This window comes from Neophocaena asiaeorientalis, unplaced genomic scaffold (assembly GCF_003031525.2).
Source record: "Neophocaena asiaeorientalis asiaeorientalis breed wild unplaced genomic scaffold, Neophocaena_asiaeorientalis_V1.1 scaffold30, whole genome shotgun sequence".
Taxonomy (NCBI): domain Eukaryota; kingdom Metazoa; phylum Chordata; class Mammalia; order Artiodactyla; family Phocoenidae; genus Neophocaena; species Neophocaena asiaeorientalis.
Window position 1 is genome coordinate 14,781,300 of NW_020174923.1, and position 1,192 is coordinate 14,782,491.

At 54.4% G+C, this 1,192-nt stretch overlaps 1 protein-coding gene across 1 annotated transcript in view; it reads right to left on the reverse strand.

Moving 5' to 3' along the window:
• Positions 1-576: 576 nt before the first annotated feature.
• LOC112410213 (angiotensin-converting enzyme-like) overlaps positions 577-1,192 on the reverse strand; it is a 19,524-nt gene continuing 18,908 nt past the window's right edge. The window contains exon 25 of the mRNA XM_024760656.1: positions 577-991. Coding sequence (XP_024616424.1) covers positions 577-991 — 415 coding nt within the window. The remainder of the gene's footprint in view (positions 992-1,192) is intronic.

Consider the following 1,192-nt stretch of genomic DNA (forward strand, 5'->3'; position numbering starts at 1 on the left):
CACACACACAATCACAGACACACATACACACACACACACACACACACAATGGCAGCTGGAGACTTGGGGGCCAGGCAAAAGCTGTGGACTAAAGGATGTTGGGGGACAGATACTAGGGGCTGGGCCAAGTCATCAGCAAAACCGAGAAGAGGCTCAAGGCCGAGGGTCTCCACAGAGGCGGCCAGGCTTTGGCCAGTTTCTAGGTTTGGCATTTAAATATCTAAAAAAATAGGTCTAGTCATGTTAACTGGTAAAAAGGTTACACAATTGTAAACACACTGTGACTCCACTTAAAATATGTGCTGAGAAAAAGAGGCTGGAAGGATATACACCAAATGTCAACAGTGCTTATCTCTGTGTCGACATAAAGGGCTTTTATTTTCTTTATACTATTCTGTGTTTTCTAGATTTTCTACAATAAACATGTAGATAAGAGATTTTAAAATGTCTCTCAAAATGATACTCCCTCAAACCCATGATGGCCTTCCAAGGAAGGCTCAGGGTGAGGGCATGTGCTGGGGGGATGGGCAGGGGTGTCCCCTAGCAGTCAGTCCCTGCGTGGGCACCAGCTACTGCCTAGCTGGGATGAAGGGTCCTGACCCCGGGCCCTGTGGGCAATACTCTGGTGGCTCTGTCCACTGTTTCGAGTGGAAATGGAACTGGGGCAGGCAGGCGCCTGAGGTGACGCCGGGGCCAGTTGGCCAGTTCTACAGCCTCAGCATGCAAGGCGCCCTCCCGAGGGAACCAGAGGTCAGCCAGGAGCCTTCCATCTGGGGGACTTGGCCATTTATGGAACAGCTGGGGCAGGGCTCCAGAAGCCCAGAATGTCTGCTTCCTCTTTGCTGCCCACAGCCCTCCTGGGTTGGTGTCCAGGCCTGGCAGGGGCTGCCTGCCATGGCAGGACAGGGGCCAGCTGCCCCGGCTGAAGGGGAGACTGGTATGGGCGCTGGGTGGTGCTGGGGCCAGAGCTCTGGGTATTTTCCAGCCTCTTCTTGGAGGAGGATGAAGACCCCCGAGAAGTGACCCCTTGACTGTCAGGAGGTGAGAGAGCTTCCCTTGTCCCTGGCTTCCCTGTGAGGGACATGGACACAGATGGGGAGGGCAGGACCTTTAATTGAATTCAGAGAGAGATGGGGAGGGGGGTCCATATTAGGTGGCCTGGTCCCCAGGGGCCAGGGGGCCAAGGTGGTTT